Raw genomic sequence first — 17865 nt, 5'->3', positions numbered from 1 at the left:
AATTTTATGGCTCTGTCGAATAGGACCCTGGTTGACTCTCAGCCATTCATCATGGCTCAGATTTACTCGGCAGCTCCAGAACAATTTGGGACATAAAAAAAGTGGTAGAGGCAGGCTTTGGAGGTGATGAGGATAATCACAAGCTTTTCTTTGAAATTACTTAATGGAGACATTTATTGAGCATGTATTTCGTGCTTTGATCAGCCCTCTTCACTCTGGTTGGTTAAAAGAGATATGACTCAGGCAGGCATCAAGTTCAATTGTAGAAAGAGTTCAGAACTATTCAGCCATGTTCATGTAATCAAACGGCTTTGATTGCTTTTTGCCATTCTTTACCAGTTTTCCTAATTTCAAATTTTCTCATTTCAGTTGGCCAATGACCTCAGTGTCCAATTGAGAGAATGTTGTAGGCAGTTGATGGTTGAGTTTGTTTTCACACCTTTACCTTAAAGGACGAAAGTGTTTCCAGCCCTCTGCCACCCTCAGCTGGGGAGGCAAAGCCATTGTATCATTTTGCACACAAAACCCACACGCTTTCTTGCTTTTTTGATGGATAAACAAAAATGACCATTTTAATCAGTGACTCTGGGCGGTTACAGATTGTGAAAGAAATCTAGACACTCCATCATGCTTAATACCATACACTGGATGTAGGAATAATTGTACGAATACATTTGTTATGTTATAGCTCAAAATATTTTCTTATCCCAGAATAAATTCACTATTTTTTAAGCCATACCATGTCAACCTACCAAGATAATCAAGTAACAGGCTTGTTTTTCACCATCATATCCCATCTGCCTAAATGGGAAAAGCTAAATCACGAAACTTGGGCTGAAAATCTTATATCCTGAAAAAATAAACACACAGACACAGAGAAGGTGAATCATCAAATTTTATGAAATGAAAACTTTTTATAATTTTAGAAATTTAGCGTTCATGTCAAATAATGTGTGAACAAAGTACGAATTGAATTCTATAAAGCACTCCTAGTAGAGCAGAGGGCTAATTGAGTGATTTTCTTTCCAGTGCCTGTTTAGATCATTTGGAATCATTAAAAAGCAAAGTGTTCTGGTTTTGGGGTTTCTGATGTCTGGCCTTTTTTCTTTTCCGTAAAGCCAGTAATTGCATTGAAGCCACGGTGCCGTTGAGGAGGGAAGGTCATCCATCTTCGTCAACGTTGCTGAAATACAATAAACACAGCCTTCCAGGGCCACACTTAGAAAATAATACAATGCATTCTGCGTTGTGAATTTTGTCCAATTACCTCTTCTCCCGGAGTCTGAGTTTGTTGCTCCAGATAACACTGATGTTTTAAGAAATTGCGAGCACATTTTCCATAGGATAGAAATTAATTTATTACCACCTAATGCAGAGCACAGTGGGATCATTAAACTTGGGCCCTTTCATTTTCTTTTCTTTTTTTTTTTTTTTTAAAGATTATTTATTTATTTATTTGACAGAGATAGAGACAGCCAGCGAGGGAGGGAACACAGGCAGGGGGAGTGGGAGAGGAAGAAGCAGGCTCACAGCGGAGGAGCCTGATGTGGGGCTCGATCCCATAACGCTGGGATCACGCCCTGAGCCGAAGGCAGACGCTTAACTGCTGTGCCACCCAGGCGCCCCTCCTTTCATTTTCTGAACAGAGAAGGGTCAGTGTCTCTGTGTTAATGATCACTCCAGTTTCTTGGGGTCTCTTCAGTAGCAAGCTCCACAGCGACTAGGCTCAGTGGTCATGTTGGACATTTCCCACCAGTGTTTCATTTTGGCAATTTTGGTTTTGCCATCACAGTTAACTGAATTATGTGCCAGCATATTTTCCACCTGTAGAAATATTCAGTTGTCACTTGCTCGCCTATTCATTGTTCAAACTGGAACTTGGCTCGTGGGTCCTGGCTCAATGGCTTTGAATAACCAGAAATGTTTCTTTTTCTTAGAACTTTTGGCTCTTCAGAACTCATTCCCATTTCAGTGAGAGGGGTTTATCTTTTCTCCTTGTATTAATTTCCTATGGCTGCTCTTATGAATTGCCACAAACTTGGCAGCTTAAAACAGCAGAAATGTATTACCTCACAATTCTGGTGGCCGGAAGTTGAGACTCCATTTCACTGCGTTGAAATAAACGTGTCAGCGGGTTGTTCTCCCTCTGGAGGCTCTAATGGGGAATTCCTTCCTTGCCTTTTGAAGCTTCTGGTAGCTGCCAGCATTTCTTGGTGTGTGGCTTTATCATTCCAATTTCTGCCTCCATTGGTCACTTTCCTCTCTCCTCTTTCATCTGAGTCAGATATCCCTCTGCCTCCCTCTGTATGTGATTGCAGTTAGGGCCCACCTCGATAGTCCAGGGCAATTTCCAATCTCAGGATCCTTGTTCACATCTGCCAAGTCTTTGCTAAAGAAGTTAATATTCAGGGAGCCTGGTCACTCAGTCAGTTAAGCGTCTGCCTTCTGCTCAGGTCCTGATCTCAGGATCCTGGGATCAAGCCTGTGTTGGGCGGGCTCCCTGCTCAGTGAGGAAGGCTGCTTCTCCCTCTCCCTCTTCCATTACCCTTGCTTCTGCTCTCTCACTTGTGCTCTCTCGCCCTCTCTCTCTCAAATAAATAAACAAAATCATTTCTTAAAAAAGGTCATATTCACAGGTTCAAGGGATTTGGATCTGATATTTGTGTGGGGGGGTGCATTTTTAGCCTGTTGCACTCATCTGTAAAAAAGCAAGATGTCCCATACTACCTTCTGTTGTTTCCTAATGAATCACCTTTTCTGTGATCTCGTTTGGTAGTTTTATTAAAGGTTTCCATTGCTTGTAATGGCATAAAGCCCGTGAGAATCAATGTTCACTTCTATATAAATGTGGATTTGGACCTTTCTGCCGAGTAGGGCTACAGATGGCTCTATTGCGAGGCTCCTTGAAAAGCTTTCCGATCTAGCATTTTTTATGTGGAGATTGGCTCTATCATGGAGGGATATGGGTAATTATTTGCACCCGGTTTTCAGTTGCCCATTTCTAGCTGGAGATTTCCAGACGGCACCATTTAGGAATTTAGGTCTTCTATCCATTAAGGAGAATCACTTCTAAGACTTAACCCAGTTCCACTTTCTTTAGCATGGTACCTGGGCACCCTCCGAGCTGCCACTCTCTGGGCTGCCCCAGACTTCTGACCTCTTCTGGGAACCTTAAGCCCTCCAGACCCGACTGCTGTCTACACACATGGAAGGCACATGAAGAGGTGTCCTTTGTCTGAGCTCATCCTTCGGGAGCACAGGACCTTGTTGTCTTCCAAATCTTAGCTTATAGGACTTTTTGGTTAACCCTTATGGAACCTTAGAGACCTTACCTTTCTGAAGTGTTTGGCTTTCTGCAGTCTCCCTTCTCCGTGAAGATCTGCCCAAGATAGAGACTTTTTGGCCAGTTCTGTTTACCTTGCTTCTTCTGGACAACAATTATCCTGTCTAGAGACTGGGACCTTTGTGTTGTGGAGAATCAAGTGAAGGGACTGCATGTCTTCCTTTCTTCCTCTCCCTTTTCCCAGCTGACTCCAAGATAATTTGGTTACTCTCTTCTCCATCGGGAATTTCAAAGCTGAGCTTGACTTTTAAGCCCCACCATGGGAGAGATCAGTATAAAAAACTAATGCTCTGATGTTCTTATCAGGACCATAGGGAACTGGATTTATAAAGACCCTCAGAATGAAGAGATGCTCCAGAACATTCTAGCCTGTGTTTGGCCGAGTCTGACAGTTTTATTCTCTAAACACTCTGTCCTGTCCGCAGGTACTTTTGTGGATCTACAGAATGTACACACGATTTTAGGGAAAAAATTGTCAGATTCTGTCTCATGGTTGACTCCACCAAGCATGGTGTATCAAAGCTCCCCTCCAACCCTGGGTTCATCCGAGGCACTCATGACCCTTTGTAATATTTGAATGTTTAAGAATTATATCTTGCCCCAAAAAACAAAAACAGACAAACAAACAAACAAAACAACTATATCCTGCCCACCCACACACAAAAATCTGAACGCTGAGGTTTGTGTAAAATCATGTGGTCACACAATGAGGAACTATACAAAATGCCTTTGGGTTTAAAGAGCTTAGCCTGAAGAACATAGATGTCTGCCAGTCACCTTGGGTCCAGAAAGGAATTGCCCTCAGTCTTGATCCAGGTAGAAACTCTTTTCCCCTCAATCCACCTTCTTTCCTGTAAGGTCCTATGAGAAAGCTTATACCCGACATACAATGGCAGTAGTATAAAAGAAAATATAAAATACAGTTTTTCTTTAACTTTCCTTTTGTAATAAATACAGTATATAGAATGAGCTATTTCTTTGAATCCTCACAAGTTCTGGCCAATAGTGATTATGTCCTAGCCAGGCCGGGCCACAAAATGGCATTTGTCTGCCTTGGCCATATCTCCTAACCGACTTTTTACATTACTAAATTCCTTAAATTTGGAGTGCATCTCTTGTGAGTCTCTTAGTGGCCTAGAATCTCATTGAGCTTTCCATGGTGAAGGAGCAGGGCAGTGGAAAAAAATGTGAATTCTGGAGTCACATGGGACTAGATTAAAAACTGGGCTTTCCCACTTGTTGACTGTGAGTGAATTATTTAAATTTTCTGAGCCTCAGGTTTTTTTTAATCTGTCAAGTGGATATAATAAGGGCCCGAAAACAAAATTAAATAAAATGAGTTACATAAGATGCCTTGCAGAGTGTCTGGCACATATTTAGGGCTCAGTAAAAGGTACTGTTTGTGTTTTTGTTAAATGGGTAAGAAATGTCTTGGATGGCTTTATTTCTATGGCTCCATGATATAAACATACTTATAATTAAATTTTGTAAAGCGCTTTTTAAGTAGCTTATTCATTAAACAAATATTTATTGAAATGTCAAGTATAGGATGGTGAACTACTGCTTATTTACAAAGCAACTGGAAGTAAGCTTCTGGTGTATGTGCCAAAATTCCAGTTTAACTATTTTTTTGTTTTATGAGAAAAGATTTATTTTATTAGGCTTGTTTTAGAAATTTCTAATTGCTTAATATTTTCATGCCATGGTTCTTTATAAAAAATAAGTATAGGCTTCCACCGTAACCAGAACCCTCTGATGTCCTAGTAAGGAACTGCTTAGTGAGGACTTAGACGCTTTCCTGAAAGACTGAGAAATGCCCAGGGCATGCCTTTTTGAACGTTAATACGGCAAAAGACTAACTAGGTTAGATACATATTTACAAGTGAGATGTTATTCCATATTTTAATGCAGAAATGAGGTTCAGAGAGATTAAATGACCTAAATAAAAGCCACAGAGCTGAACGTTGAAAGCATTTATATTTGAATGTACATCTGATCAACTCACAGTTCGAATTCTACTACACTCCTCTGCTTCCATTTTTATATTAATGTGTGTCCTTTTCTTCCTTGGAGGAAGAAGAGTAATCATTCAGGCAGTTGGAGCCAAACAGTCTCCAATAAAGTGCTTTAGGAGAAAGGGTTCTTATCTACAAGTGTGGAGATCTGGCTTCTGGTCTCAGCTCTGCCCCCAACTAGGCCAGTGACTGGGGGGATTCCTACCCTCTTGGAGCTTCTCAGCAGCCTCTCAGCTGTTAACTTTAACCCATCATAGAAAAGTCAGTAGGGCCCTGGCCTTCTTGGAGCCAAATCTGTCTCTTTGGCCTCTGACAAATATTTTTCTTTGTGGTTCTGTAGGAATCAAGGGTATGAAATCCAGAAAGTTTAGATCTCAGGGATCCAAGGGGTGTTATCATATTGTCATTTCAAATAAAAGGACTACTCAGGTCTAGGATTTTGACCTGCATATTCACCCACTCATAGGTTAGGGAAGAGTACAGCCTGGTTAAGGTACTAGAGAAACAGACCAAGTTGGAGGGGGGTGGGGGGGACTATGTTGGGATAGGAAATGAGTACTTCTTGATGTCAGAGTGCCTGAGACATGCAAAGGTTCTCCCCCTCTTCCCCATTCTGCACGTATTTGGTCATCAGAGAAAAGAAACTGTTGGTCCCTTCCTGAAGTTGATATAGTAAAACACTATGGGATTTACTTTTTAGAATTATTTTTTTTATTTTGAGGTAATTTCAGACTTACAGAACAATTGCAAAAGAGTACAAAGTATACTATTCATCCATATTCCCCAATGTTAGCTTTTAACTGTCTGCTTTATCACACCTCTTCACATGCATGCGTGCACACACACACACACACACACACACACACACTTCTAAAATTTTAAGAGCCAGTTGCGGACATGACGTACCTTTACCTTTAAATACTTCAGTGTACACTTCCTAAAAACAAGGCCTTTCTTGTATAACCACATTATAATTTTTAAAATCATGAAATTAGCATTGATACAATGCTATTATGTAATCTATAGACCTTATTCAAATTTCACAAGTTGTTCAATGCATGTCCTCTAGAAAAAAGAATATCCTAGAATACCCTGAAGAAAAAAAATCCACAGCATAAAATGTAGCGTTGAGTAGTCATGTGTCCTTGTTCTGCTTTAATCTGAAAGCATTCTGCAGTTATGCTGATTTTTGTGGCAAGGTCATTTTTTTAAGGAGAACAGGCCAGTTATTTGTAGCATGTCCTCGGTTTGGTTTTATCGGATGTTCCTTCACAGTCTGATTCAGGATGTGCGTTTTGGCGGGAATGGCATGAGAGAAGCTGAGGTCTCCTCCGGCCTCACATCAGGAAGCACCAACGCCCACTCTGTCATGTTACTGATGATGGTCGCCACTCAGTCAGCTGCTATCTTTCAGGTTTCTCCTTGGTGAACTTACTATTTCCCTTTTTGTTATTGAGTATTTTGTGAGGGACTACTTTGGAACTATTTAAATACCCTGTTTCTCATCACAACTTAGCTTGCTAGTGTAAGCAATCATTTTAGGATTCTTACCTGTGAAATATTTATTACTGTGGTGATTGCCAAATGGTGATTTTGCTCATTCTGTGTTTCCTTCCACATTTACTAGTTGGAATTCTACAAAATTTCATTTCTAATGACATTCCAGAAAGGCTTCATCTGTAAAAGAGAAAATATCCGGACTAATCTAAATCCATGGGAAATAAAAACCTTCCCTCTCTTTTCTCCTTAATCTCAGAGCCCAGGTATTCAGCTAAGTGGCTTTTCTATCTATATTTAATACCGCAGAAATATGCAGAGCTGTTGGAAGTTGTCCCGAAGGCCACTTTCTATTTGAGGTAACGAAATTCCTGATCATGTCTGAGATCCTTCTCTCTTGAGCTTTACCTTATACTTTTTCCCATAAAATCTTGGTTTTGTTCTCCCTTTTCCAGCTCTCTCCACCACACACACACACACACACACACACACACACATACACACACACACACGCACACCTTAGACACTGTTTCTTATGTATATATTTTTAAAGTAGGCTCCATGCCCAGTGTGGAGCCCGACACGGGGCTGGAACTCACGACCCTGAGATCAAGACCTGAGCTGAGATCAGGAATCAGATGCTCAACTGACTGAGCCACCCAGGCACCCCTAGAATCTGACTCTTAAAGCTCCCTGTCTTCTAAATATTAAAGACTCTGCTCACCTCAAAGCTCCTTCAGGGCATGACTGCCAAGTTGACACCCCACAGGCACACTCATTCCCTTTGGCCTCTAGCTCAGCACTTTCAGTTCCCTGCGGTTCGGTCTTGAAGCTCCGACAGTCGAGATTAATCTAATTCGATTCTCTCACACTCCAGCATCAAATGAGTCAATAAGTTATTCACAATTTCTCACTTTTGGAATGACTTTTCAAAAACAGAACCGATAGCAGACGTCTCCTCCCGGAGTCTTCCAAAGTACACAGCTATGGTTAGGGCTCCTCTCCAATTAATTTCCCTTAGATTTTTGACCTTCATATCAACTGTTCTCATCTTTGAGAACCATTCTTTCCCTGGGACAATCACTCTTCATTCTGTAGACATCAGAAGACCCTTAGATTATTCCACTAACTTATTATATATTTTTCAGGGAAGTTAATTTTTACTTAAACCAAAGAAGCAAAGGACGAGATCGACTAGCTTCCAACAAAATTTTTCCTCCTGGTCAGTAGACTGTTACTTCTAATATTAAGAAGCTGGATATCTCTTGTCTTAGAATACTGTGCCCCTCTTAAGCAGAATGGGAACTTTAGGAAGCATTCACCAGTCCCAAATCCATGGCACAGTCACTTGTTTCTAGGAAAAGGAATACATTTACGATGAATATTTTATCGTAAATCTTTAGCTAAGAATAGAAATAGTAGAACTGCTAAATAAAACTGATTTATTTCCCAGACTTCTAGGGAATCGAGTCAGTAATCAGTACCAGAAATTCTCTTTGGGGAAACCAATTTTTCATGAGTGACCTTGCTTCTTGATGAGGAAATGTTGAGAAACAATACTTTCTTCTCCCCATTTAATATCCCCAAATGACAGCATTTCCTTGCCTTACCCTTAAATACGAAAGGAACAAAAAACTCACCAACAGTTTTCGGACACTCTGGAAACAGGAAGCTCACATTTTGTGGAAACTCACTAGAGCAGAAGCCTTTCTAGAACTCTGATTCTAGATGCATCGTTTGCACCTGTGTTAAGCCGGAGCAATACACCACCAAACTTCTGTTAATGAATACAGTATTTCCAAATACTGACTGATGAAATAGACTCAACTGCTCTGTAAATTATGTGATAGTTTATCCTAGGCACCTTCGACGTGGACATAAATACCTTGAAAAAACCTACCTGTACGTTCAGATACTATAATAGAAGGCAGGTCAGAAAAAGATGTGACCTATAGGAATGAAAGGGTGAGACATTTTATGTCTAGCCTTCCCTTCTGGGGTTTGAGATTTAGAACCTTCAGTCACTGTTGTTAGGGGAAGGATTACCCACACGGGATGTGGCCAACGAAACACTGGCTGGGGCCCAGCTCCATCAGTTGAGCTAGAAAGGACATTGATAGGCAACAGCCATCAGGGACTTAGATTAAATCTTGAGAAATACCCTAAGCAAGGTGGGAAAATTTGAACATCAAGGAGAATAAGAACTGCAATGGAATGAAATACATTATATATTAAAACTCTTGAGTTTATAGTGATTCCAAAACAAAACAAAAACCACTGGGTATTTTTGGATATTGGAGCCAGGGGACTCATTTTTCTGAAAATTGGTATAAAGGGAAAAAATCAAATACTTACCCTGTCTTTCCTGCATACACTGTACCTCAGTGTAGCCAAATAGCTGATGAGGAAAAGTTCTTCTTTACAGAAGAATTCCAGATAAGAGTGAAGGAGGAGTGATTAAAAATATCCATACCTTGCCATTGCAAAATAAGGGACTTAAGCAATCATATCAATGACTCTGTAAAACTATCAGGTGACAAGGCTGATGGGGAACGTTAAAAAAGAGATCAACCTGGCAGCACTAGAATTCATCTGTTAATCCTAATGTATCCAAAAGAGAAGCAACCTTGTAATGAGATGCAGGGGAAATATACAATACAACCTGTAAAACATTCTTAACAAAAACTTAAATCTGAGTCTTACTGCATTTCTAGATTTAACTACTAGTGTGTTGGAAACATAGGGGACAGAGGACACGTTAAACAATACCACTGGGACACAAGCAACAAAATCTAGACTATAGGAAGCTCTGTAAGACAAACAAGCCAATCTCTTTAATAAATAAATTACAAGAAAAAAAATTAGAGAAGGGGAACCTTAGACTAAGAGACACCTATGAGAAGCATCAAACAAATGTGATGTGGGGACTTCTAAGGGTCCTGACTCAGATAAAGCAACTGTGTTAAAATGACAAACAAAAAAGATATGTACTGGATCATCAGATACATTTGAACACTAATTGGATATTTGATGATATTAAGTAACTATTAATAATATTTAGATGTGATAATGGTATTGTGATTATGTTTTTAAATGAGCCATCTTTGTCAATATTTACTACAGTATTTATAGATAAAATGGTGTTTGGGGTTGGCTTCAAAATAAGCTATTGAGCAGAATGTGGGTAGGAGTATTATATGAAATAGGATTGGTTATGAGTAGATAGTTTTTAAAATTACCATTCAGGCAAATGAAGGTTCATTATATGCTTTCTATAATACACAAAGCATTGCTTTAGTCATCTCAAAATCAATGTGCTTTTGTTTCTCTGATAAATAAACGATTTTTGCAGCAGAACACTGAGGTTTGACATATAAGTTACCACGTGGTTAGTGCTCTTGTGTTTGCATAGATATGTGCGTAATTTGAGCATGAGAATAAACCCTGAAAAACCTTGTATCTCCTTCAGTTAGGATATGTGTTAGTCCTCATATTATCCCTGAAGCCAGGGGCTGATTTTTCTTCCTGTCTGGACAGGTCAGTGAACGGCTGATATTATACCAGCATGTGGACCATGAGAACACTGGCTGGACTGCAGAAGACTCTTTCACATTTACGACATCCTCCCCACCAGCAGCTCTAGGCCCTGAGGAGTTTCATATTACTATTTCATATGAAATTACTGAACCTGGTCGGCAGAGTCGTCTGCTTGCAAATACAGGTAAAGCCACCAAGAGATATGGTCAGTGGCTTATCTATAGTTATTAAAGTAGGGACAATTTGGAAATAAATATTCCCCTTATTAATTGGAAATGCCATGAAATCATATCAATACCATGATATCAACCTTTGAAATAAAACATACATGGTTATAAAAATTTATTTCTTTATGGTCTTTCTCTGGGCCTCTTCTTTTTCCTCTCATAAACTTTACTAGTCGTACTTGGGGGGAAGATGGAAAATTAATTCTAAAGAATTTTATTTGTACCTCCAAATAGGGACTTTACCATGCCTACGACTGAAAACAGGAAAGGGGTATTGAAAGCTGCACCTGTTTCCATGGCAAGAGAAAGTCCAGTAGTAGATAAGTTAGGAACTTAGCATTCTGTAAGTGACTCTCAAGATTTAAGAACTCTCTTGCCTGAAATACTGACTTAATCGTTAGATATGTATACTTAAAACACAATTTGTTACATGCCTTAGGTAACAATGCTGATTCAGGTCCTTGAGCAACCCATGGGTTTAGAATAATCCACTGGTATATGGAAATTTGAGACAGAAAGAGCTTTACAGGTGTCATCCAAAAGTTCTAATGAAATACCACTTTGATCTTTACATTTATATTTTCACAGGAGCTGCTGTCAAGGAGGGAGACAAAGTTCTCATTGACCAATCTAATTTAGATGCTTCCAACCTCTTACTGAAGTTGCCCAAATCTCAGCGATCTTCCTATGAAATCTGGTTCCAGGTTATGTCTCTTCCTCACCATGGAACCATTATGGTTGGAGAGACGAATATTACCAAAGGAAAACCCAATTTCTCCCAGTATATAGTTAATAAATTTGGAATCATATACATTCATGATGACTCTGAATCACTGGCTGATAATTTTACCTTTGCTGTTTGGCCAAAACAAAAGAGCAAGTCCACCACCAAGCCAGAGGCTGACTTCCTTGAAGAAATGTTTAACATCACCGTCTCTCCTGTTAACGACCAGGCGCCAGAATTAAAGACAGAAGGGCTTCGGTTGAAAGTCCTGCAGGGAAATAGGCTGGTCGTGGGACCTGAAAACCTAAGAGTGGAAGACTTAGACAGTCCTCCAGAGGAGATCAGCTACAGGATCATCCGCCATCCTAATAATGGCTTTTTGGCAATGGCGCACCATCCAGACATACCTGTTCACCATTTCACGCAAGCCGACATTGATAACTACCAGGTATGGTTTGTACAGGATGGAAGCCCATCTTCAGGTGTGTTTTACTTCAGTGTGACTGATGGCCAACACCGCCCACTCTATAAGCTCTTCCACCTGGATGTCATCCCCATCTCCATCACCCTCGTGAACCTCATGGACCTACTTCTCCCGCAAGGGCAGACATCTGTCCCCATCACCAATACTCACTTGTCAGCAACGACCAATGGGAGAAGCCCCGAAATCACTTACAGGATGACAAGGCCCCTCCGACATGGGCATCTGCTCATTAAAAACCAGGTGGTTGTCAGCTTTGGGCAGGAAGATCTGCATTCAGGAAGACTCTTTTACCATATGACAAATCTCACAGCCTCAGAGGACCAGCTATATTTCTCACTATTTACACCAGAAAGCAACCTGACAGGACAAATGCTGAACATCAGAGTGCAGCCTTTACTGCGGGTTATGTCAAACCTGACAGTCGCCAACACGGTGGCTTATCAGCTGAGGAGAAAGGACCTTGATGCTACTGAGCTTGCTAATAGGACTAACAGTGATCCCAATTTTGAAGTGACTGAACCCCCTGTCCATGGAAGACTCGTGCGGAGAGTGGGCCGAGGCACAGCAATAGAAAACGCTACTCTATTCACTCAGAGGGACATTGACCAAGGGTTGTTGATGCTTCATCCACAGGCCAACCTAACAGGCATCAATAAGCTGAATGACTCCTTCACCTTCTTGCTCAGGGCAGACCAAGTACAGCCAGCAATAGGTCATCTCCCCTTCACCATAGTGCCACCTGACCCCTTATGTTTGCAAACCTTTACCCCTGATGTTTCTTTATTAGTCACTGCAGATAACCTTGTGACTTCAGCTCTCTCTCAGGAGAAGCCTGTATTTTCCTCAGGACCCACGGCAAAGACAGAAACTCTGGGGAAGCTGACCCAGACCAGGCAGCAGGAAGCAAATCCCTGGGGACGACGCCATGGTGAAGAGCCTACTCTGGATGGCAAGGCCTCTCCAACCAGGGTCACTTGGCCACCAGACACCACCGACGCCAATCCTGGGGCACCCACCCAGCCCAGAGAGAGCAGTTATCCTTTGATGGTCATTGTACCCTTGGCTGTGGTGGTCTTCCTGCTGATAGTAACGGCAGTGGCCTTGTGCATCTGGCTGCTGGGCCGGAAAGCAGAAAAGACAAATCCTCTTATCAAGCTCCAGACTAATCTGGAACCTACAACCCCCAGTCCTAGGCCAGAAAGGAGCATAACTGTTCCCACTGTCACAGTGACGCCCCTTCTAAAAAGCTCCAGCAGTCCCCCAGTCAGTCTTTTCAGGGACCCACAAAGAGAGCAAATGGCTTCTCCAGCCACTGAACCAGTGGAGAAATGTGCTCCTTGGGAGACATGGATGAATCTGGATCCTGATATGGTCAAGCTCTGCCGACAAACCAACCCAACACTGAAGCACAACCAGTATTGGGTGTAGACTGAGTGCTTTTGTTCCTGATTGACCACCTACTGTACTGGGATAGGCACTGGAATATAAAGGCAAAGACATGTTGGTTAGATCAACTGAGAAGAGCCTGGCCCTCCCAGTCACTCGGTGCTCAGTTATGGCCCCATGGTTAGATGTGGGCGAGTGTTTATTGTAACTTATACAACACTCATCTGATGGGCTCTCCACAAAGAGCTTTGTCTGCCTTCTTCTGGACCTGACTCTGAGTATAAGATGTTGTCAATTATTTCAATCCTTTATCAAGGTGCTACCAAACATGCTGGTCCGACTGGGAACAGCAGTATTAACTTGGGTGCTAGAGTTAATGGAGGAAGACTTTGGATATTTTTCACTAAGGATTCATTCTCTCTAAGTGAGTCAGCAAAGAAATGCAGGAACTGTTTCAGCAAGCAGAAAAGGTAATTTGTCAAATCAGTGAGTTTGTTTCTAGTGTATTTCTGTAATGTCTTTTCCTCCTTGGGGTCCCCAGCTTTGACTTCCTAGGACAGGAAATGCCTTGGTGTTCCAGACGGTAGGACAGTCTGACCCCCTTCGAAGGTATTCACTGAGCCTATTGTGTTTCATCAAGAGGCTTTATCTGTTCAGATTTATAAAATCAAGCCTGTGGTACAAATATGATTTGAAGCCCTAAGAAATGGAAAAGTCTGTTAAATGTTTTACGATGCCTCAATTTGGCTTAACTTTACAACGAACTGAAGTAATGGCAAATTTGTATTTGACTTGCTTGGTTGAGCCTTCCATTGGCAGTTTCAAGCTTCCATTTCTGTAATTGTGAAATGAAGATATCAGTCCTTGTTTTAGTTAAGAATGCTTTGGGTTGCAAATCACAAGAAATTAGCTATGAGTGCTTGAGATTGGTGATTGGCAAACTTTATCGACACAGGGCCACGTAGCAAATATTTAAGACTTTGTGGGGCCCCTATGGCTGTTTATTTTTAACAACCTTTGTTTCTTAACAACCTTTTAAAACTGTCAAAACAATTCTTAGTTCCTGCATTTGACCTACAAATCGTAGTTTGCCAACTATTGATTTGGCTAAGCAGTAAAAGTGTTGAATATTTCAACCAGCAAGCAGCCTGAGATGGACATTCCAAGGCTTTTCAGTGGTTCAAAGATACCTTCAAGGACTGAAGCTCTTTTGTTCTTTCTGCCATACCTTCCTCAAGCTGTTGGCATTTCATGTTTTTGCTTGGTTCCTTGTGATCGTGACGGACTGCTCATATTCCAAGCAGTACAGTCACGTTCAAATACAGACATTCTAGTGGGGGAATAAACAGATATGGCAAAAAGATCTTTTTTTTCTTTTAGAGAGGATCTTATTTATAATTATCACTATTTTTAATCCCGTAAGGGGAGGCCTTCTCAAACATTTTCCCCCTTTTATGTCTCAGTCTAGAACTGAGAAATGGGCAAAAGGGAAAGGAATTCTCATGGCTAACAATCTCTCCTGGGGCTGGGAGAGGATTCTGCCCTGTCAGAGATCAGTGGATGAGTCTACCACGTAATTAGGGGAGGCTAAGCAGTGAATAGGATCTGCTAAAATATTCTTCAAGTATGAAATAATTGGGAAATAAGCATTTTGATCTTTCATAGGGAGGTCTACTTGAATATCTCCTTTTCATATGTCAATGATTTCCTTAAAACCAGTGGCTGGTGTTTCTAGGGTGGAAGGAAGAATGGCCCCTGGAAGGGGGGCATTTGGCAGGGTCTGGAGACATTTTTGGTTTTCACAACAGGTGCTATTGGCACCTATTGGGTGTAAGCCAAGGATGCCGCCGAATATCCAACAGTGCACAGAACAGCCCCAACAAAGAATCTTCCAGTCCCAAACTTCAGCCATGCCAAGGTTGAGAAACCCTGGTTAATGCCATAATGAAGAATCTTCTTGTCTACCCAATGATCAATTAATAAACCCATTACCAAGTCTAAGCAGCAGCTATATTCTAGAAACAGAATGAAAGGGTGAAAATTCCATTGTATGGTTGAAACTCTGGTTGGCAAATGTGTTTAAAAGAGAATGTATTAAAAACCAAACAAAACTTGTGGGAAGACTCATTTCTTTAGATTCCTTGATAAAGGAGAAGATTTTACCTGATATTAGCAGGTGGGACATAACAGGAGGAAATTTTTTTAGAAAGTGATGTAGGATATTTACAAAGGTAACAATGAGGTCTAAGTGGCCCCAGAAGTCTAACGGCTCTGATGTGTTCCATGTGGACAAGACTTTTTTCTCATCCTTTCCCTTTTCTGCTTCTCTAGGTTGCTTTTCTGTCCCAACCCAATTTTAACTGCTCTTTGTGGAAACAGACTTCATAATCTACAGAATAAATGGAAGCAGAGTGTATTTAGACCTAGAAATAACTACCCGTGTCTTAAATCCCTGAATCTAATGCTATGACAGCTGGTACTGAAGAAAACTTCTCTACTCTTCTTCCTAAAGTGATTCTCCCCTACCTTTCTCTATTCCTGAATTATATGTAGCCCCTTTCAAGTGTTTTTGTACTTGATCCTTTTAGAAAGGAGGAGGACTGAGTGTCTTAACCCAAGGTTGGTTTGATCACTAGGCAGCTCAGAATTAGTCTTAAGCTTGTTCTAAGTAGCCAGGCACTCAGACGGAACGGAATGGCAGTGCGTGCTGGAGCCTGCACGCAGAAAGGGAAGGCTGAGGAACATCTTTGCATCCAGTTAGTGGGTTTTGTTTTCTCTCTCCGCTGGGCAGGGAGAGAGCTGCCTGTTCTTTGTGGAAGAGCCAGATGTAGTTGGCTCTATGACCATGTTGGCCTCTTCCTTGCTTCGACCACAAGATCTGTGAAGTTAGGATTACCAACCTGGCCAAACAAAAAAGCGTGATTTCCCTCCTCTTTTCCTGTTAACTCTGTAACTTCATACAAATAGAATTAGTGTCTGTATTGGGATGAAACAGATATCGAAGCTCTGAAATGATAATGCACATTGTTTGTGAGTGTGCCTGCTGGGGCAGGAACATCAGCATGAGGTCCAGATGTCAAGAGTCGGTAATTAATATAGAGCTTGGAAAGTTTTCTTCCAGAGCATCTAGAATATTCTTCTGATTTACAGATGGATCCAATTAAAAGAAAAATAAATGCCTACCATTTGGTGCTGGCTCAAATAAAAAATGAAATAAAAGTTTTGGCAAATCCTTGTTTAGTGTTGAAAATTAAAGTTTTGGGAATTGAAAATCAGTTTGAAATGGTTTCTCCCATACACAGAGCTACAATTGCATAGTCTCTGTCATAATTAATTCTCTCCCTCTTAACAAATGACTGGAGAATTAATAAATAGATGCCAAAGTTTAATATCAGAAGAATGGCTGACTATTGCTTAAAAGAAGGTATACTTTGGGGTGGGCTGGGAGTGAAAGGTCTAACATTTTTCCGTATCTGGAGGCATTGACAAATTCTAATCTTTCAGGGACCCTGATCCAACACGTACGTGCACTTCCTAGACTCCTGCATTAGTTAGGTGGTATGGGACAGGTGCTCTCCTTACTCACTGGTTTTTCAGATTTCCAGGACTGTAGTAGACACATCCGGAGTGTGGATGGAAGGTAATGGAAGATGATGGCACATATCAGATGACATTCTCTGAGTTTGAAAATGGAACTGTGCTACATACCTCCTACATCTTTTAGAAGCATTGTAATTAATAATGAGTTTGAGGCTGGCCATGTGTAGGGAGAGATGTGGGGTTGAAAGTGGGCATGGAGCCCCCTGTGGGGCATGCTCAGCGATGGAGCCTTTGGCTAGGGTGCTCAAGAACACCACTGGCTGCTTGACAGAGACCTGGAAGAGGCTGACTTCTCATAATGATTGCCAAACATTTATTAGGCACCTACTGTATGTGAGATACTAAATATTAGATCCTGCTCCTAGATATTGCAGATGCAAGACGTTGTCCTGAAAGGATCTTTCTGGTTTGTTTCCTCTAGTAGTTTCTTCCAGAATCACACAAGGAGTGCCAGGAGAGAGGAAGGTATGGAAAAGAAGGACAAAGAGAAATAGAGATTAAGAAAGGGCTTCGTGTTTTCACTTGAAGCGCTTTTAAGCTAGTATTGCCCATCCAGCAGTACTGTGAGAATGAGGAGCTCACTGGCCCGCTGAACACATCAGCCCAATCTTGCACCACCGGTCCCTCGAGGTGCCCCACTGCGCCTCGTGACACCATCTGCATCTGTTTTGACCCTGGCTGTCCTCTTCCAAGCAGTGTGGCTTTGAGTAACTTACACAGCCTCTCTGAATTTCACTTTCCTCAGCCAAAAATTGGGGATAATATTAGCACCTACCTTTTTGGGTTTTGTTAGGATTTAGTGATATTAATATTCTCATCATTATCATCCTCATGATCTTTGTACAACATTTTCAGTGCGGCAGGCACTAGGCTAACTGCCACAGAAACATTTTCTTACCTACAGTTTTAACGCATTTCAAAAGAACTGATGCAGAGCGCCTGGGTCGCGCAGTCTGTCAGGCCTCGGACTCTCGGTTTCCAATCAGGTCGTGATCTGTGTGTAGGGCTCCATGCTCAGTGCGGAGTCTGCTTGTCCCTCTCCCTCTGCCCCC

At 41.4% G+C, this 17865-nt stretch overlaps 1 protein-coding gene across 5 annotated transcripts in view; it reads left to right on the top strand.

Moving 5' to 3' along the window:
* The window catches only part of LOC113263919 (chondroitin sulfate proteoglycan 4-like), a 62442-nt gene extending 45994 nt beyond the window's left edge, over window positions 1-16448 (top strand). For 4 of the 5 annotated variants that reach the window (XM_026510695.4, XM_026510698.4, XM_044388505.3 and 1 more), the window contains exons 9-10: window positions 10393-10576; window positions 11208-15324. In XM_026510695.4, the coding sequence (XP_026366480.2) occupies window positions 10393-10576; window positions 11208-13255 (2232 nt within the window). In that variant the 3' untranslated portion in view covers window positions 13256-15324. Of the gene's footprint in view, window positions 1-10392; window positions 10577-11207; window positions 15325-15544 lie in introns of those variants that run through there. The other variant, XR_006410857.3, reaches the window with a different exon arrangement.
* Window positions 16449-17865: the final 1417 nt, after the last annotated feature.

This window comes from Ursus arctos, unplaced genomic scaffold, assembly GCF_023065955.2.
Source record: "Ursus arctos isolate Adak ecotype North America unplaced genomic scaffold, UrsArc2.0 scaffold_15, whole genome shotgun sequence".
NCBI lineage: Eukaryota > Metazoa > Chordata > Mammalia > Carnivora > Ursidae > Ursus > Ursus arctos.
This window is presented reverse-complemented; position numbering and strand designations above follow the sequence as displayed.